The sequence below is a fragment of the Thermobia domestica genome, chromosome 13 (assembly GCF_964235325.1).
Source record: "Thermobia domestica chromosome 13, izTheDome1.hap1.1, whole genome shotgun sequence".
NCBI classification, from domain to species: Eukaryota; Metazoa; Arthropoda; class Insecta; order Zygentoma; family Lepismatidae; genus Thermobia; species Thermobia domestica.
In genome coordinates this window covers 130,230,952-130,250,230 of record NC_137466.1, presented here as the reverse complement: position 1 = coordinate 130,250,230, position 19,279 = coordinate 130,230,952, and the positions used below count along the sequence as shown (strand labels likewise).

The window sequence follows — 19,279 nt, the reverse complement described above, 5'->3', positions numbered from 1 at the left end:
ATTGCCGAATTCCGTGTAGTGTAAGAGTGAGCGGGGTACCAACTTGGAATCGAAAATCGATGGGCTTTAAGGATAATTGGAAAGGAACAGAAAGATGTAGACATCCTTCGGGAGGTGATTCGTAACATCAAAAGAAGACAAAAAGTCCTCTTGCATGTTGTCGAATTCCGCTTCGGGTAGGAGTCACAGTTGTGCACATTTTTCTGTTCCCTTCCAATTTGCAAGATTCGAGTTTCGATTCCAAGGTGGCAACTCTGTCAGTCGTACAAAATGCGGAATTTGTCAACATGCAAGAGGCCTTTTTGTCTTCTTTTGATGTTACGAATCACCTCCCGAAGGATATGTACATCTTTCTGTTCCTTTCCAATTGTTACGATTCGATTTTCGAGTCCAAGTTTTGCACCCCTGTCACTCGTACATGACGCGGAATTCGACAATTAGCAAGAGGACTTTTTATCTTCTTTCGATGTCATGAATCATCTCCCGGAGTTTGTGTTCATCTTTCAGGTTCACCCTGTAAATCAGTTTTCATATAAGCGATATATCTCTGAACATTTTAGAACTTATTACGATTAAACGAGTTCTTGTCTCATTCTACAGTGCAAGTAGATAAACACTAACATATCATCTTGGGATTATTTATTTCTTAATTAACTGAAAACTTTTTCTTTTCTTGAGGTCAGTGTTATCGCTGATATATTGAGGTCATAGAGCTAAATAAAGATAGGAAGAAGTAACGTAGTTGCTCATATGATTAAGGTCAATAAACAGAAGAAACTGTTCTGAAAGTTTTTTTTTTTTCTCAAGCACTAAACAAGTAAACACTCATATTTACATAAAATTGACTGAAAGATTACATCATGTACCTAGTCTTACCATAGTATAAGTTACATTATTTTTTAATGAATTGCTGTTACGTGTAAAGATTTATTATTCTTAGTACATAATTGAAATACAATAATGACGTATATGATACACTAATAATTATTTTAAATACTTACCATTAGTCTTTAGCTAGGTGTTGAATTCAAAGCCACTCATGAATTTTATTGTATGTGATTATCAAGGGAAAGTATTGTTGCCGGCACTAAATAGTGCTTAAGGCAAGCAGTACTACTGTATCTTCCTGCAAGCCATGTTCTCAAATATGAACTACAATTTACAGTTAAATTAGTTCAGTGCTTCTAAAAGGCAGATTTGTTACGGAGATTAAGTCTGGCCGATTCAACCAGTTACTCGTAGTAGACTTAGGCTGGCGCAGAATCCAGTAGGAAAATTCACTTTTGCTTTGTAAGCTCCAAAAGCGTTTTCTAGTAGTCTGTGGCAAAAGTTTTTGATTTCATATATATATATATATATATATATATATATAGGGTGTCCCTTATTTTGGGTAATTTCGTGTTGCGATACGCAAACCCCCAAATGTATTCTATGTGACCATAAAAACGCATTAGTGAAATAGCAGCTCTCTACGAGAACGTTAACCCGTGCCGACTTGACGACAAAGTCATGAAATGACGTTTCCACATTATAATATAATTTAGAATTTCCAACCGTGATAACGGAGGAACGAAACTTTGCACAAAGCAACTAGAGAAAGGGCGACATCTGTTCGTGTATTGACAAACAGCGCCGGATGAACAGTGTTGCAAACCCAAGACAAAGTTGTGTTTTTGTAAATGGAATGCTAAAGTACTTTCGATGTGCATTATCATGTGATTTCTGTTGCACTGTCTGTGCGTTAGAGGCTTCTAAACTTTGGATCTTTGTGATACAATAACATCCTTAGTTTGCAACACCGAATAATACAAGTGGTATTTTAGATTTTCGTTTGACACGTTGATTTGAAATGTGTAATATTCTTACGTAGTGCCATAACTTTATATTGGATTGGCAACACTGTTGTGATTTCTGTTTAATACATGCGAAGATGTCCCCCTCCTTATAGGTGCTTCGTGCAAAGTTTCGCTTTTCTCTCTCTTTTGATTTTTCCGATATAGCGGATAATCAAGATAAATTGTCCACCCTGTATATTTTATATATAAGTGTCCCTTATTTTGGATAATTTCGTGATGCGATACGCACACCCCCAAAATGTATTCTATGTGACAATAAATACGCATTTGTGAAATAGTAGCTCTCTACGAGAACGTTAACCCGTGCCGACTTGACGACAAAGTCATGAAAGGCGTTTCCACATTATAATATAATTTCGAATTTCCAGCCGTGATAACAGAGAAACTCAGAGACAGAGAAACGAAACTTTGCACGAAGCAACTAGAGAAAGGGCGACATCTGCTCGTGTATTGACAAACAGCGCCAGATGAACAGTGTTGCCAACCCAAGACAAAGTTGTGTTTTTGTAAATGGAATGACCTAAATTGAATATCATCATTGGAAGCAGCAATGAAAGTAAAGACAAAATAGATTGTAAGAGATTGAAACACTGATAAAGTTCGCAACACTGCTGAAAATGGCGTATTTCTGGAAAATATTAAAAATGATTGTTGTTTTCCTTTTCTTTTATATAATTAAAGCAATAACTTCTAGTCGCTGTAATTACAACATGTTCTCGCAATTACATGATTTAAGCAGTGTTGCAAACTTCAGCATTGTTTACTATATCTCCGGAACGGTTTCAGATATCAAAATGCCGTAAATGGCAACATACATCCATTACAAACCATACAAGTAACTAGACATGATACTTATCTAAGCATTTTTTTTTTTCCCGAAATAAAGCCTTCCGTGGTAACTTTGTTCCTATTCATTCGAAACAAGTCATAACATGACCATAGTATCCGACGCTAAAGCACTTTTGATGTGCATTTCTGTTGTGCTGTGTGTGCGTTAGAGGCTTCCAAACTTCAATCTTTGTGATACCATAACACCCTTACTTTGCAACGCTGAACAATAAAAGGGGTATTTTAGATTTTCGTTTGAAATGAGTAATAATCTTACATAGTGTAATTTAAAAAAAAAAAAAAAAAAAAAAAAAAAAAACTTTATATTGGGTTGACAACACTGTTATATGTTTCTGTTTAATACGCGCAAAGATGTCCCTCTCCTTATAGTTGTTTCATGCAAAGTTTCGCTTTTACGTTCTTTTGATTTCTCTGTTATAGCGGATAATCAAGATAAATTGTCCACCCTATATATATATATTCAAGGTTAGTATGCTTGAATCCCCTTTACAGACACACCCTATTAGATACAATGAATCTTTTTGGGTTCTCATGCATGAGCACTTAGTGAGCTTGCAATCTAAATCCTGGTGTTTCGTTAGTTTCATGATTTTTCAGTGGTAAAAATCTAATTAAAAAAAAAAAAAAAAATGTAGAGCACAGATGACCGTGATGGAAGTGGTTCGTTCAGGCTCTTGAGTTCAAGTTTCACTATCGTCAAAAGGGCTTATACTTAGTAATCTCAGTGAGGCTCAGGTAACCCAAACTCACAGAACATTTGAGCTCAGAATTGTCATCTCAATGAAGTTGAGCATCCTTTACTTACTACTTGTGCTTAGTATCACAAATGGGCCTCGTGCTTGTTCGGACTCTCGCTTGCTGTCTACTGAATGCGCTCGTGCGTACACGTTCCTGCTCTGTTACTGAGTTCCAGAGCCAACCTCGCGAAGATAGACGTTTTTTTTAATTGTAGAAATTTACTGCATAACGCTCAAGCAAGCATTTGGCTTTCAACTTCGTTTTCTACTTAAGCTGTGTTTTCCACTGGTGAGATGTCAGCTCAAGGTTACAGATGAGCACAATTGAACTGTAGACCATCACTGCTAGCATTTCTTCAAATTCGAGCCACTACTGCTTTAACCAGAGTCTTCCCTAATTAGGAATAGCCGAAAGTTCTAGATACGGTGATTGACTGTTCTAGTCTCACTGAATCTTTTGATTATCCAATAGACCAATTGTGTTTCTTAGGGACTTGAAAATTTCGGGTCTAATTTTCTACTTCCACTTGTGGCTTTTGCGATACCTGTTTCTTTCAAGCGCATTTATACATCGATCAGTTCGAAATGACTAGGATATAGTATAGAAAACTGGTAATATGCAGATGGAATGAGGGATTGGATTAAAAGTTAGTTAAAATTTAATGGTGCTTTAGGGTTCACAGTGATCTTGAAAGTCAGGAAAATTAGAATGAATCAAGGAAAGTCATAGAAATGCTTCAAAATATGTCGTAAGTTTGGAAAATTTATATTTCACAGAAGCGGCGAGGAGTTGTTTTTAGCTGTGTTCACAGAAGATACGAAGAACACCTCAAAGAATCTAAAAGATAAGAAAAAGGCTGAAAAAAGAAAATTATCTTTAGAAATAAAGAGGCCTAAGAAATGCCGAAAGATATTTGAACTTGAAGCTTTGAAAGAAGAACAAGTTAAATGCAAAATTCAAGTACTGTCCTGCAGAAGGAAAATTGAAGTTAGATTTGTTGGTTGTCGGTAATCAAAACGGGAGGCCGAGTTATGATACTTGTATATGTTTACTTTCTATATTCGAGTGCATTCAGAATGCTGAAATATTAAAGATGTCGTTAGTTTATAATTAGTGTTTGGTACCAGTGTTTTATTGTATTTCAGATACAGGAAGTTTAACTCATAATAAGTATGTGAATGTGAATATGAGTCTGAAGTATTTTATAGTAAGAAAGTAAGCTTATACTGTATTTTAGAGCAGCTTTGGACGGCTATGAAGATGGTAGTAACTGTTTAAAAAATTATTTGTGGTCCAAATCTAACCACAAGTGATAATGTCGCGCGTCAGGGTAATTTACGTATTGAGAAATCAATACCAGACTTCTGGTCAGAATCTTGTACTGCAATTAAAGGTTTTGTCGTAATATCAGGAAGGAAGTCCCTTTGCAGATCAACATCACTTTATTTACTAGATTCATAACATTCTATAAATCGTAGATTTTTTTTTTCTTTTCTCTCAAATATTCCTCCTATCGTAAGATGACAAAGTATTAATCTTGAGAACACATTTAGGGCAGGGGGCACAGTGGCTCAGTGGTAGAGCGATTACCTCTGGTGTGTGGGGTCTGGTTTGATCCCCCGACCAAGTAAGTTAGCAATATACAACATAGAGTCGGTGGATTTTCTCGAGGTACTATCGTTCCTTCCCACATTCTGATTCCTCCCATTCTTCTATCATCGTTCATTTGCCTTAATCATCCGTCTTCCTTAGCCTAAAGAACATAATCGTGGGACGTTAAACTAAAATATTTTCATTTAATTTTTTGAGAACTCACTTAAATACATGTATTATTAACTCAGTCGTATACGTTTCAGAGACTACTTGTCCTCATCCTCAGTACGTATTTTTTATTATTTTATTTCTTACTTTACACTGATTTGTACATTCAAATTAACGGTTGGGGGCCGCGGTGGCTCAGTGGTAGAGCGTTCACCTCTGGTGCTTGGGGTCCCGGGTTCGATCCCAGCCCCCGCCAAGTGAACTTTGTGGTGGACAGACACCGTGTGCGTGGGTTTTCTCGGGATTCTCCCGTTTCCTCCCACTTTCTTCATTCCACCATTTCATTCATTTCTCATAATCACCGTCTCCTTTAGCCTAACCGGCATAACCGTGGGACGTAAAACTCAAAGATTTCATTTCATTTCATTTTCAAATTAACGGTAAATTTTTTGTTCTTAGAAGAAACGTCATTACACTTCGTTGACACCAAACATAACTTTGAATGGACATTGCAGATCAAAGTTGAATTTAACGTCCCTTTCAGCAGCGAGGCTGTATGAGACGGGACTTACTGATTAATGTGGAATCCGAAACACATGAGCTTTCGCCGGGAATTTGCAGATGAGAGGATATACATGTGCAACAAGAAGTAATTTATAATATTCTGTTATTTCGGAAATTCAAGCCCGCCTAAACCTTAAGATCATGGGCGCTGATTCAAAATAAGTTGATTCCTCATCCTCGGAATTTTGTAACTAAAGACGTAACATTGTATGATACTGGAGTACATTAAGCGTTCAAGTGATTTTTTTGGAGTGAATTTGAAAGCTATGTTTAATGTCGACGAATACAATAGTGTTTTTATTTTAAGGACAAAATATTTACCATCAATGTAAATTTACGAATTAACTAAAAAAAAATCCTTAATAAACATATACCGAGTATAATGACAAGCATTTTGTAGAAATGTGTATACTAATAGTTTAATATTACTAATGCTTAAGTGAGTTCAAGATAAGTATTTTATCATCCTATGGTAGTCTCAATTGTGCTTATTTTTTATTCGTTTTTTTAAACTATTTATTTATTTATTTGTAGCCAAAGAATGAAAGGCAACGTGTGAAAGCCCCAAATATGTTGTGCCCAGGTGGTCGTCAGCAATGCCCTTTTCACAATACGTGTTGCCCAGTCGGAGGAGGCCAATTTGCTTGTTGTCCGCTTGCGTCCGTAAGTATTATTTTCATTAGTCTAAGCAATTTACTTTGTATACAGATGTCCTAGTACTGTGTGTACTTACGTTAACGCTGTATTAATCAGTAGTAACTCCGTGTATAGCTAACTGATAACTTTCGCGAGTAGGACTTTTGTTCGGTGGCAGTATATGTGGTTCGCATCCTACTTTTAAGCAGGAGATTCACGTCTTATATAGCCGTGATATTGAAAAGAAACGTTAAATTCTAGTAAACTAAACGCATTTAGAACTAGTGTAAAACTTGCCGCTTACCTATCGAAAAAGCCCAGTCACACTTTAACTGTCAGTGTATTTATTACAAGGAACACTAGCTGAAGAAAAAGAGACTCAAAATCTTAGTTTAGAATTTCAATTATAAAGTTTAAATTAATAGTTTTAATTCCTTGTCAAGTGTATGGAATACATGGTAACACCTAAAATTATTCATCCAGTAATATTCCATGTCAATCATTCCTCCAACATTTCTAGTAAGACACGTAGGCACTCGTCCTCAGGAGCATATAATAGCTTAAATCTTTTCTCATAACTTGATCTTCACATTGCTTTTTGAGCCTTAACGGTTGTAATTTATCAATATCATATCAATTTTATCAATACTGTAGGGTCGCTTATCTTCCTCAATATGTAGCTCTAATGTTAATGCACTAACTTAATTTCCTAATAACCATTTTTATGGGCATTTTAGATTTCCTTTTCGATAGATTCTTAATCAGAACGTCGTCGTAATCACTGAACCAGTGAGAAAGAAAAAACAGAACATCTTATAAAAAAAAAATAGTAAATTAAATTAGTGCATGAATATTAGGGCTACATACGTACATAGTTATTTAGTAAAATAATAAGAATAATCTATAACTGTTGGGAAAGGTATGCAACCTTAAATATTGATAAGCTTTTACACACTATTAACAAATTACCACTGTTGAGGGACAAATTATCATCATCATAGATATTCTGCCATTATTGGTAGGTCACTTGCTACAATTAAGAAGTTTCCATGCTCCATGGTCTTCCGCTAACCTCTTCGTCTTCACGTACGATTTTTCTGTTTTGATATCGTACATTAATTGTAGTTTCCTTCGCTCCCTCCCTCTCTTTCCTGCCACCATATCATCCAGCACTTCCCTCATGATAAAATTCCTTAGCCAATGTCCCAACCAGTTTCTCTTCCTCTGAATATCTAAAATTGTTCCTTTCTCCCCCACCATTTCTAACACCCTCTCATTCTGTATTTCAGTTAATTAAGGTAGTATAGATCAAAAAATAAAATGATTAAGTTCAGTGTTAAACCTTCAAAATTATAATAATAAGTAATTTTAATTTTGCATTGTATTCTAAAATACGATTACATATAAAAGACATCTTAAAAGTTGTGCAGAATATAAAAGTTTGTAGCTTTCAACTTTCCAAAGTAAGACGTATGTTTCAACGAAATAAATTTTGTTATACAAAGTAAACTTGAAATTTTACGTTTGATAATTTTGGGTTTATTGCCAAACTTTCAGTTGCGTTTTGATGGTGCTTATCCGAAATATTGCGAATCGTATCACTTACCTTGTACTTAAAGTCGTTGAGGAACGTACTACCACAGCCAGTCATCACATAGTGTAAGGTCTAGAGCTCATGCAATTCAAATTGGGGACCCATGTAACCAATTCGGGTCTTCCCAAGGTGATCATCAAGGAACTGTCAAAATTTAAGGGCGTAGTGTGTGTGGCAAATAGTGATGAGATGGGAGCCATCTTGCTCAAATGAACATCATTAATGATGCCTAACCTTTGAAGTTCTGGGAGGAGGAATGTATGCAACATGTCCCAGTACGTGACACCGTTTATGGTGCTCTCCACGAAGAAGAATGGACCATTGGAACGGCGCACCACACATTGCCGCATGTGGCTCGAATTTGTCCAGGTTGTCAACTTCCCAAATTCAGCATCGATTCATTTTTCTAAACACATTCAACAAACAATGAGGGACATAAACGCATCATGACCATTTAATCTGGCAAACACGAATTTACAGAATTTCTTTGTCACATTCCTCTTCTGTCAGATTGTGCACAGATCTTGTCTTGCATACAATACTCTGCAACATAGATTTCGTCACTTCGAGCTTCAGAGTCCGCCGTTTAAGTAATTTGAGTTCTCTCCACGCTTTCCTTCACTGGATTCACCACCTCGTTGCTTATCAGTCTTCCATTACGACAGAACTGTTACAGTTCACTTTGCTGTGAACTTTTCATATGTTGTCCATTTCTAATTGCTTGTTTCCGTTGAAGGTTCGAAGAGAAAAGTTGTTCGCAACCTTCTCCGCAGTGAACCAGATTTTAACTGGGCAAATCATAATATGGGTTGCTTCCTTTTCTGAATTGACGCCATCTTGGAATCACAATTATATGTATACACATGCCCTTTACTCAAGTGTAGACAGAAAACAAATCAGAAGTTTTTCCTAGAAACACATTTTATTTCTTTGAAATATACCGCTTACTTGGAAAGTTATAGGGTTTAGTCTTCCACACTGAAGTAGTGGCTGATGCGCATTGTTATGGTGCATGGAGTCCCAGCTTCGATTCTGCTAGGCATTCAAATATGAACGCATTATGGTGGTTCGTGACACCACCATACAATTTCACCTTAAACTGTAGGACCACGTCTCACAGAACTTCGGTGTTGAAAAGGAATACTAAACTCTTAACTAATTACAGGGTTTGTGATTCCAGCATGTAGCTGATGATACATGGAAACATAATACGTCTAAGAAAATGGAATATGCTTGTGGATTATGATTAAAATATGAGTGTCATTTAGCTACTATATATATAATTTTTTTTAACTTACACTCATCTCTTGTAACTGAATGATAAAAATATAAATAATTGTTCCTTGTTCGTTAAGTGATGTACTTCGAGCACAAAAGCAGAAATTGTCAATCTTAAGTAATAGTAGAATTTACTATCTGCACTATTTCATTTGTTGGAATGCGTGAGGATGACTTATAAGAATAAGAATAAGAATAAGAATTATTTATTGTCGTTAAACAACATGATGTTGTAATAGACAACGTCAAAATTTAAGTTTGCGTACATATAATATTTACAATTTTAATTAATCCATACAATATTTTATATTTTACCTGGTACCACTTTTCTATTCTAATACTGAAATTTCTTCCGTAAATTCTGAAATACTATATATACACTTTTCTAAGAGCCACTTTTTACAAAAACATTTAAAATTTTTAATCTCCATTTCTCTCACTCTAGGTGGCAATAGATTATACAATTTCATCCCTATATATTTATAACTATTTTGAGTTTTGCACAGCCGTACATGGGGAATATTTATTTCATTTTTGCGCCTTGTATTGTGTGAATGAACACTACTTCGAGTAACATAATTTGTACAGTTTTCTTTGATATAAATAAGGCACGATAATATGTACAAGGACGGGATGGTCATTATTTCAAAATCTTTGAAAAAATGTCTACATGATTCTCTCTCTGGAATTCCTGTTATCGTTCTTATCGCTCTTTTTTGCCACTTAAATACTGTTTTTGCCCCGGAAGAATTACCTCATAATAGTATGCCATACGACAGATGAGAGTGAAAGAAAGCATAATATGCAGTGATTAATAGACTTTTACTTACAGATATTTTTAATTTACGTAACACATATACTGCCCTTGATAATTTTTTACAAAGTTGCATAGTATGCACATTCCAGTTTAATTTCGTATCTAAGTATATCCCTAATAGATTAACTGAGGAGCATTCTTTTGTATCAGTTGTGGAGCTGCTGAGATGAAAGTATAACTTCTCTGTTTTATTATGGTTCAAATTTAATTTATTGTGAAACAGCCAATCAGTAGATTGGGGGGCGCGGTGGCTCAGTGGTAGAGCGTTCACCTCTGGTGCTTGGGGTCCCGGGTTCGATCCCAGCCCCCGCCAAGTGAACTTTGTGGTGGACAAACACCGTGCTCGTGGGTTTTCTCGGGGTTCTCCCGTTTCCTCCCACTTTCTTCATTCCACCATTTCACTCATCTCTCATAATCACCGTCTCCTTTAGCCTAACCGGCATAACCGTGGGACGTAAAACTCAAAGATTTCATTTCATTTTTCCAATCAGTAGATTTATCTATTGCTTTATTATTTTTCGTGTGTATTGCGTTGATATTATTATCTTTCGTTATAAATGTAGTGTCATCGGCATACATAACAGTGGTTTCTAATAAGTAGTCAGGTAAATCGTTAATGTATACCAGAAATAGAAAAGGTCCAATGACACTTCCCTGTGGCACTCCTGTTAATATTTCAAGTACGTTTGACTGTTTATTTTGTACACACACAACTTGTTTTCTACTTTCTAGATAAGACCTGATCAATAAGAGCTCAGTTCCTCTGATCCCATAATACTGTAATTTCTGAATCAATATTTCATGTGAAACAGTATCAAAAGCCTTACTTAAATCTAATAATGTTGCGCAAGCGAATGAACTGTTTTCAAAGGCATCAATTACCTCAGATACAACTTTTTCAACAGCTTTAGTTGTGGACATACCTTTCCGAAACCCATATTGTGCACAGTTAATGAGATTGTTATTTTCAAAGTACAGAGTTAGTTGTTCTTTCATGCAATGTTCAATAATTTTTGATACAATTGGTACGAGAGATATTGGTCTGTAGTTGCTGGGACAGTTTTTGTCCCCTTTTTTATGTATGGGAATAGTAACCGCAATCTTAAGACAATCTGGGAACACTCCTTCTACTAGTATCCAATTAATTAAGTGTGTAAGGGGTTCCACTATTACGTCTATAATATTTTTAATTGTACTATTAGTAAACCCATAATAATCCTCGCTACCAGATGTCTTAAACTTACGAACCACTGACAAAATTGCTTCAGGTGTTACGTTTGTCCATTTAAATGTCAAGTTACTAGTTTGATTTCTACATGAACTTAGAATACTTTTGAAGTCTATAACATCGTTTTCTGCGGACTTAGAGATACTGCTTGTATTACCATTTACATACTTAGCACTACTTACAAAGAATTCATTAAAAGTGTCAGGGGATATTGATATTGAGTCATTTTCTTTTCGTACCCCTATTTCCCTGTTTATAATTGTCCACCCTGCTTTACATTTATTTGTATGGTTTACAATAAAATTGTCGTTTGCCTTAATTTTTGCCGCACTTATTTCCTTTCTGTAGCGTCTTTTAGCTCTGATGTATTTTTCTTTTCCCACAGGACAGCCCGATTTAGCCCTATTATACCAAGCAATGACAACCTTACGAAGCTCTGCTAGTTCTGGAGTGTACCAGTTACTAACATTTTGCTGTAATTTGTTTGTAGATAAGTTATAGCATTTAAATTTTCTTGGACAGCATTCGTTTAGGCATCGTGTTAAATTATACATAAAAAATTCACACGCTTCTACTACATTTTTACATCTGAAGAATATTTGCTGCCAGTCAATTTCTTTTAATTTATGCCTTAAACTACAGATATTATCTAAACTCAGTACTCGAAAACTCTTGGTCACCACCCTAGTATTATTGTGTTTAACAAAGGGGTATAACACCCATAGGCCATCGTGATCTGACAATGAGCACTGTACTACACCACACGATAAATCATTTCTATATACATTTGTAATAATGTTATCTAAACAAGCTTCCTTTCTTGTTGGCTGATCATTTAGAAAATAAAAGTTATATGATCTAAGTATATCAGAAAAATAATTCTTGGTAGGAGTATCAACTAAAACATTGATATTTACATCCCCCAGATATAATATTTTATATTTATCATGCTTACTTAAGTAGTTAGTAAGGTCTTCCCAGCGTGCAAGAAAGACATTGACATCCGTATCTGGTGTTCGATAAATTGATACCACAATTGTTTTCGCGCTAGGAAATGAAATTGCAACTACTTCAAATTCCCCCTCATAGCAGAAATTATCTACGTTAATAACAATATAGTCAATGGTGAAGCCATCTCTTAAATAAATTGCTACTCCTCCATGGGTAATTCTACTTCTATAATAGCTTGCTGCCATGATATAATTTTTAGGTACATATAGAAGTATTTCTTCATTTCTAAGCCAGTGTTCATTAACACAAAGAATTTGGCACGGAAATGAGTCAAGAAAAATTTCAATTTCAATTAATTTGTTTCTTATTGATTGTACGTTAATGTGGAACAGCAAGATATTTTCAAAGTCACAATTTATAACACCTTTCATGTTTGAAAACAGACCAGAGTTACTTTGTGCTAAAATTATATCATTTATGTTGCTAACATTAAGAAGTCTAGTTAAGTTAGATTGTTTAATTCGACCAGCTTCATTATTATCTATTAGCTCAACTTCTTTTGCTGTACCATTATATGACTCTGTAAACAATTTTCTATTGTTTTTCGTGCACCCTTGTATAGCATTATGTTGAGGTTTACCTTGCTCCGTACTAGCTAGATCTTGCACGTTCTGATAATATACATTTGTTACATTGTAGTCACTGTTACCTCTATTGGCTAAGTGCTTGGAATTATTATTGGGACTTGCATTAAAAAACTATTATCATCATACTTTGTAGGAACCTTTCTTATTCTATTTGATTTTCGCTGAGTTGGACTAGGTGCACTTACATTACCTGCTTTTTCAAGATTTTCCACATTATCTGCGTGTATTTTTTGAACGAGGCAGATCCTGTCTAATTCCCTTTCTTTATACGCATTAGTACTGTTTACATCAGCGCTGACAGCAACGGTGGTCCTACTTTTGAGACTGTTGTTAAATGGTAAAGCTATAACACCAGTATCATTACAGGTTTCCGATTGCTCCACTAATACACATATTTTATCAGCCATGCACTGTTTCCCCTTACCGTTTAGATGCAGACCATGTACGGTATGGTATTGTCTAGGATACATACTTATGTCTAGTACCTTTACATTTTTGAACCTTCTGCACAATTTAATGATTTTTGCATTTGCTGTATCAACTTCCTTGTTTACAATTGATGTACCGATTAAGTCATGCCGATGAGGCAGAGTAGACACAATTACATTTGTTTGTGTAAGATTTGGCAAGATGTTTCTCAAATTCCTAACCACGTTGTCAGCTTCGTTTTTTGCCACATCATTTGATCCCCCAATTATTACTACCGTATCACACTTTGACATTTGTTCACCTTTTTGTACCAAGCAGCTAACTACCTCACTTAAACCAGCACCTGGTTTAACGAAACCAGTGGTTTGCATGTTCACCTTCTGTTCTTGAATAATTCTGGCTATACTCCTTGCATGGCTATCGCCTACAATATATATGTTACCCCTTCTATTTCCCTGGAAACTACTTTGTCGTTTTTGACTTTTCTCTACTTTATTTACATTTTTGTCCTCTGTTACCGTCTTTTCATTTTTTCCATTCTTCACGCTTTCTGCAGTATTTTCCTTTTCACCTGTATAACTATTGAATTGTTCTAGAACATCAAACCTATTGCTGAGACGTATTTTATTTTTGGTTTCATCTACCGTATTGGAAATACTTTGCGCTTTTCTACCCTTTGATTGTACTGTCTTCCATTGTGTCCTATAACTTGCACTTGTTGATACCCTGCTGGTGTCGGATGTTCCTTGTACTTGATTTTTAATTGTTTGTCTAGGCACATTACTAGTGTAGTTTAATCTTCGGGAATCAGAATATTTAGCACTATTTGGTTGTTCTCTATTTGTATCATTATAATGATTCGGATTTGTTGTGGCTTTGTTGTGTTCAATTTTGTTTTTGTGTTCCTTCACCACTTCACTAAAGCTGTTGCACTGTTTCGACTTTGCACTACCAGACTGCGATTCCGCACACCTTCTATCACTACACTGGTTCATTTTAAGATATGACACTTCCTCATTTAGAATTTCAATGATTGTACGAAGGGTTGCAATTTCTTCGTAAATCTTCGTTATTTCTTGAGGAAAGATTTCTGTGCTTTGAACGTTTTCCCGATTGTCATTTGTTTGCACTTCACTCACAGTACTTTTAGTAGTTTTTTGGCTATTGATAAGAATAGAGTTAGTTACGCTACTCGTGTTATTTTCCTGACCACTTAAACACATGCCTATCCCATTGTCTAGTCCAACTGTTACCCTGTGTTCAGATTTTTCATCATTACATCTACCGGGTAAATCTCCTCTTCTACTGTAAGTCGCCATGTCTGGAACTACCTGGAACTTATTTGTTTCTTGCTAGAAAACTACGCATTTTAGGAGAGAAAAGGATGAGTCTTTAAAAGTCTAACACCTCGCATGTTACATTATTATTATTATTATTATTATTATTATTATTATTATTATTATTATTATTATTATTATTATTATTATTATTATTATTATTATTATTACTACTACTACAGATGTAATGTTCAGGTAACATACTGTCTTAACTGTTATGTCGATTTTTATTAAATTATACTGTTTAGCACATGCACACCAAAACTAAAAGCCTTACGTATTTGATTTACTAAGTGAAGTATTTACGTAAAACACCATGATAATGCCTTAATTTTCTCTTCACAGGCTACTTGCTGTAGTGATCTGCAGCACTGTTGCCCCTTCGGCTATCATTGCTTGTCTCCCAGTGGATGCATTAGAGCAGATGATCCAACCAATGTGATAGATGGTCTTGATATGGAAGAGGATTAAGTATAAAATGTATTGGAGCTGCTTTACATGGCTCAGTCTGTTAATGCCTTTTAGAATCTCATGATTTGCAATTAGTGTTCCTTTGTAATACAATTCGTGAGTAGGCAGTATGATTTTTTTTTTTTTTTTTTTTTGTATAACTTTATATTGATGATTGTAATTATATTGTGATACTTCCAGTCAAAGTACTGTAGTTGGACTCCTCTTATTGATGATACGTCATTTCCGCCAAAACTTGTTTAACTCCTTGTGTTCCAGTGACATCCATGTGGATGTCATGTCATTTCCCTTTTTCAGTCCAAATGTTGCACAATGCAAATGCTTTTTATGAGTAATGTGAATGCTATTCTCGCGCTTATGCAATAACTATGCCCTATATAACGGTCTAGACTGTCTTTTAACAGTAACTGAAGATCTGGTATTACGGCACGCACATAGGAAAATGACACCTGGAACGCTAGGGGTTAATAATAAGACTTCAGTGTAGTAAAGTCTGTCGTGGCTGCGTACGTAATTATGTTGTCAAATCTTAATGAAGAGTGATCTTAGGGCATTACTATTATATATATATGGTGGGTTTTTTTGTAATGCCAACGCTATAGGTAGATTATTCCTTTATATTAGTCATTACGCTGCAAAAAGTATATCCTAAATTCAAAAGACTCATCGTCAACTGTTGCAGTCAATCAACTCAGATTCAGCGTCTAGGAATTTTTTCTCTCCCACTTTCTCTTTGGTAACATTCCTTCACCTCAGAAGTAAACTATTTTCTAAGTTACTTCTGATTGAAAATAAGTTTTTGTACTTTCGTTATTTATAGCATATCTCCTTAACACAGATATCAGCGTTAAGAAGTCTGATTAAGGAAAGTTATTCCAAAGTTAGCATTGAAAATGATCTGGCATAGTTTACTTCAGAGGAGCATAGTTCACTCCTAACATTCATTCTGAAAACGTTATTTAAAACTGTCATCTATATTGCGCAAGCTGAGTCCCATAATTAGTAGCATTGTCAGGTTAGTAAGTTCATTTCTTATATCCATCATTTCGACGAATACTTTCCGTTAATTAATTACAAACACACTACTCCTATTTAATTTAAAAGTACAGAGCCTTCCATGTCTCGTTACAGAAAAAAAGAGATACAAATATTATTTGCCATGAGTGTTCAGTTAAGAATGAAACGAATAAATAGTTGATTTATTTTTAACTTGTAAAAACTTACAAACTATTATTTTCCAAATGAGTAGCGTCAAAATATGTAACAATATTAGCTGATAAGCTTTGTCGTTATTAAACTTCTAATGTTTCGTTCTACTATGAGAAACATTGTGAAAGGATAGGCAAGATCTATTCAGTTTTAGAAGGAAATGTGCGGAGGGGACTTGGTGGCACGTCAAGTGCTTTAAAGATTGAGTGAAGGTTATAAGTAGATTCCAGTTTGTGCAGTAACGTAAATAGTATTTATAGCTTCCATTTGTGGATGTAAAAAAAATGCTCAATTGGTATCGAGAGATTTTAAAACAAGAATTTTCTTATCAAGTAACGCTTCCATAGTAGCTGCAAGTGCACAATCAGGACATCGTGAACTAGAAAGGAAATAATTCTGATTGGAAAATAAATACAAACAATAAAGATAGAGGAATAAATACAAACAATAAAGATAGAGGAAGAAAAGTACATCCATAGGAACTAATGGAAGTTGCGCTGTTTTTGTTATTGAGAATTATATTGGTTACAAGCTTATTATAAGAAAAATTCCATTCTGCTGTATGGTGTTTGCTGTACAAGACAAAAAGTTAAGGATGACACACACATCAAGATGTAAAGCAAAAATAATTCATGTATCCGTTGAGGTGACTAGTTTGAAAATAATATATATAGTGTTACCATGACAGGAATGAAGTTTAAGCATTGCATTACATGAAAGAAGAAGAATATTGTGGTATTTTATATAATCTCCTGTACTGAAGACTGTGATATACAATTATAAAAAGTCTATACTTGAAAATATTGTTGTGTGCTTTATTTCAATAAACTTTAGAAGTTTCTAAAATATTTACGTACGTAATTATTTATTTTACCTGGTTAAAAGTGGTATGCTTTTACAAAATTGTAACATAATTATTACCAGTCGTAAATAAATATCTGTGATTTTTAAAAACTTGTAGATATGTGATGTAGTTGTTTCTACCTAAGAGTATACAGAACCTTGGAAATGGAGGCGAATATATATATATATATAGGGTGGACAATTTAAATGAAACATCAGTGATAACGGAGAGGGAGAAAACCGAAACTTTGCATGAAGCATCTATAAGGAGGAGGACATAGTTTTATGTATTAAACACCACCACCATCCCAGTATAAAGTTATATTTTTTCAAATGGTACTACGTCAGATGATTACATATTTCAAATCAACATATTAATCACAATCTTAAAATGCCACATTTGTTATTCAGTGTTGCAAGCTAAGGATGTTAAAGTATCACAGACATCCAAAGTTCGGAAGCCTCTATCACACATACAGCACAACGGAGATGGACAAGACAATGCATATCGGAAGTACCTTAGCGTTGAATACCATGACCATGGTATGGCTTGTTTGGACTGAATAGCAACGAAGTTACAAGGGCTTGATTTTTTTTTAAAGGCTTTATTTCGAAAAAATGCTTAAATATGTATCATATCTAATTGTGTGGTTTGCAATTGGCAAACAAAATCATTTTGCCGTTTACAGCACTTCGATATCAAACCGTTCCGGAGATATGTTAAACATTGATAAAGTTCGCAACACTGCTGAAAATGACGTATTTCTGGACAATATTTAAACTGATGGTTGTTTTCGTTCTCCTTTGTAGCATTCCAGGAATAAGTTTTAGTAGGTGTAATTACAACAACTCCTCGAGATTACATGATTTAAGCAGTGTTGCAAACTTCAGCGATGTTTATCATATCTCCAGAACGGTTTGAGATATTGAAGTGCTGTAAACGGCAAAATAATTTACTTATCTATTGCAAACCACACAAGTAACTAGATATGATACTTATTTAAGCATTTTTTTTTAAATAAAGCCTTTTAAAAAATTTAATTTTTAAGCCAGTGTTGCCAACAACCTTTGAAGAAAGTAAGCTAGATGGCCTTCAGAAATAAGATTTTTTACGTAAAAAGTGGCTAGATTTTGAACTGCTAACCTATAACCCTCATTGTAGATTTTAAACCCCTTTTTTGTGTGTAGGATTATGAGTGAGTTATAGTAAAATTTGAAGTGTTGAATGTTATTCTCTGAAGACTAACAAGTAGCATACATGACTTTAAATTACAATTAAATCCATCAACAACTCACCTGATTTGTGAAAGTCAACAACCATATAGACTGAAATAGTGTGACGTCACATCCTTTTCGTTGCCATGGTGATCGCCATTTTATTTTCTATACAAACACGAGCGAAGGCTGAGAAATAACGCATAAATGGTGATATGTTATGTATTTAATTGTAAACATTAATGTAATTGAACAGAAATGGAACAAGCAATATCCTAGAATTCTTTACTAAAGATTTTCGATATTCTGTAGGCAACATAAAATTCTTAATCGTAAACGTAAAATTACTAAGGCAAAATAAATGAGCAAATATGATTCGATCAGAACACACAATTGTAATATTACATGATACAGGCAAATCAACACGATCTTTACATAAGGTTTATTCCCCTTCTGTGCAATACATCGAGGCATTTATATTAACAAATAATGGATACAAACTTACCTCAACTTCAGTTCTTTATGTTTGCCTCCACTCTGCCTTTTAAATATTTAAATTCACCATCATACATTACGGAAGACACGTGATTTGATTCAAGAGCATTTTCGCCTTTTTCCACGAACTTTACTTCGTTCTCAAAGTATTTAAAAATTCTAAATAATTTCACAGCCATTGTTTAATCAACACCTCATTTACACACTCACGTTTGTATAGAAAACAAAATGGCGATCACTATGGTAACGGAGAGGAAATGACGTCACCACTATTCCAGTCTATTATCAGTTGAATTGAAATAAATCGTCATAGCAACTAGCCAAGGCGCTGGAACTGGATGCACTATCGTTGGATTGTGGA

At 34.8% G+C, this 19,279-nt stretch overlaps 1 protein-coding gene across 1 annotated transcript in view; it reads left to right on the top strand.

The window, feature by feature from the left end:
- The window catches only part of LOC145668507 (progranulin-like), a 31,445-nt gene extending 14,232 nt beyond the window's left edge, over positions 1 to 17,213 (top strand). Inside the window, exons 5-6 of the mRNA XM_081736474.1 lie at positions 6,303 to 6,431; positions 15,031 to 17,213. Coding sequence (XP_081592600.1) covers positions 6,303 to 6,431; positions 15,031 to 15,156 — 255 coding nt within the window. The 3' untranslated portion in view covers positions 15,157 to 17,213. The remainder of the gene's footprint in view (positions 1 to 6,302; positions 6,432 to 15,030) is intronic.
- The last annotated feature ends 2,066 nt before the right edge of the window (positions 17,214 to 19,279 follow it).